The following is a 2,006-nucleotide window of genomic DNA, read 5'->3' on the forward strand; positions in this document are numbered from 1 at the left end:
TCTCCCCGCCCCCCCCCCTCCCGCTCCCCCGCCCCCCCCCCCTCACGGCTCCCCGCCCCCCCTCCCCCCTCCCTCCCTCCCTCCCGCCCCCCCACCCCCCCTCCCCCCCCCCCCCTCCCTCCCTCACGCTCCCCGCCCCCCCCCCCTCCCTCCCTCACGCTCCCCCGCCCCCCTCCCCCCCCCCTCCCTCACGCTCCCCGCCCCCCCCCCCTCACGCTCCCCGCCCCCCCCCTCACGCTCCCCGCCCCCCCCCCCTCCTCCTCCCCGCACCCCCCCCCTCACGCTCCCCGCCCCCCCCCCTCACGCTCCCCCGCCCCCCCCCTCACGCTCCCCGCCCCCCCCCTCACGCTCCCCGCCCCCCCCCTCACGCTCCCGCCCCCCCCCCTCCCGCTCCCCGCCCCCCCCTCACGCTCCCCGCCCCCCCCTCACGCTCCCCGCCCCCCCCCCTCACGCTCCCCGCCCCCCCCCTCACGCTCCCCCGCCCCCCCCCTCACGCTCCCCGCCCCCCCCCTCACGCTCCCCGCTCCCCCCCCCTCACGCTCCCCGCCCCCCCCCTCACGCTCCCCGCCCCCCCCTCACGCTCCCCGCCCCCCCCTCACGCTCCCCGCCCCCCCCTCACGCTCCCCGCCCCCTCCCGCCCCCCCCCCTCACACTCCCCGCCGTCTGCCCCATCCTTCCCTCCCTCGCACGTGCCGCTCCCTGTCTGCCCCCCCAACCCCTTTCCCCCTCAATACGCACCTCCCATTCCCCCACTCCTGTAAGGACAGTCAGTTACTTTCAGTTCTCTTGTACACAATTTCATAAACGTTAAAGATTTAGGAAGTCTGTGGATGAATTGGGACAAAAGCTGAAAACTTCGTTATAAATGTTATTTTATCCTCTTGTAGGTTTGTGGACAGGGAGTCTCATTAATGATTACAAAGAGGCCTGTAAAGAGATTGTAGTGGGAGCCAAGGATCATCCAGGGAAAGCAGCTTTTTACTGCACGCTCCTCGCAGGGTCGTGTGTTTGTGGATACAACAACCCATGTGACCAATCCTTTCAAGCCACTCTATTGGAATCGTCCAATCTTCTTCTTATCCTGTCGCCTTGGGTCCGCAACGGCCGTTCGGACCAACACGTCCAGAGTCTGGTGAAGGTCAAAAACCAGGGCCGACTCCGGTACCAGAACCTGCTCATCTTCTCTCTGGTGTATGCAGCTCCTTACGACACAAAGACCAGTATATATGACGCACAATGTGAGTATTTGAAGCCGCGGTGGTCAGACTTTCCAGGCAGGTTTTAGACATTGGTTTTTTTGGCAAATGGTGGATCCTTAGTTCAAAAATGAGAGACTGGGACATTAATGACGAGGAGTTTGCTTACTTACCTGCTGAGCTTCGAACAATCACACCACAGAACCTCCACTCTACTGAGAATGAAAGACTATTTGAATTAAAATTCCAGCCCGTCATTCTTGAAGAAGAGCACATACAGGAGGGGGGAGGCGGATGACGGACACTAAACAGTCTGCCGCACTAGGAACAAAACACCTAAAATTGCTGAGGATGGAAACCCATCCACATCATCTCGCAGATTTATCCCCCCCCTCCCGGCTGCTTTAAAGTTCTTCTTAACCTTTGCTGTGCTGTTGTAAAGATGTTCAACAATTTAAATAAATACAATCCCCAAAATGATGTTATGTACCGCGTACAATGCTGTGTGAGCCCATTACAAGCATTTTGGTTGAAGTGCTCTAGTGATGCATTGTATTGATACAGAAATACAAGCAGGACGTGGGCTTTTTCTTGTAACTTCCCCATGCTATGAGACAGACTGTTGTGGTGTCTTTTTCCCACCCCCCAAAAGGGTAAGAATATTGAACGTCATCCCATTGACACTCCATGCACTCTTTCCCCCCACCCCCTCACCGTTTATCTTTCTCCTCCCTTTATACAGACTGTTCCTGGGGTACCATTCCGTGGGTGCTGGTAGCCCAAGCGTGAAGTTTGTGAACGTTAATTGCC

General features: G+C 59.5%; 1 protein-coding gene across 1 annotated transcript; it reads left to right on the forward strand.

The window, feature by feature from the left end:
• Positions 1–887: 887 nt before the first annotated feature.
• Positions 888–1,676, forward strand: LOC137309239 (mitochondrial import inner membrane translocase subunit Tim29-like; the record flags this gene model as incomplete). Its single annotated transcript, XM_067977500.1, is given in 2 exon segments — positions 888–1,271; positions 1,274–1,676. Coding segments are annotated over 2 exon segments (605 nt in total), but the record flags the coding sequence as incomplete, so codon positions are not given.
• Positions 1,677–2,006: the final 330 nt, after the last annotated feature.

The sequence above is a fragment of the Heptranchias perlo genome, unplaced genomic scaffold (assembly GCF_035084215.1).
Source record: "Heptranchias perlo isolate sHepPer1 unplaced genomic scaffold, sHepPer1.hap1 HAP1_SCAFFOLD_1542, whole genome shotgun sequence".
In the NCBI taxonomy this organism is placed as follows: domain Eukaryota; kingdom Metazoa; phylum Chordata; class Chondrichthyes; order Hexanchiformes; family Hexanchidae; genus Heptranchias; species Heptranchias perlo.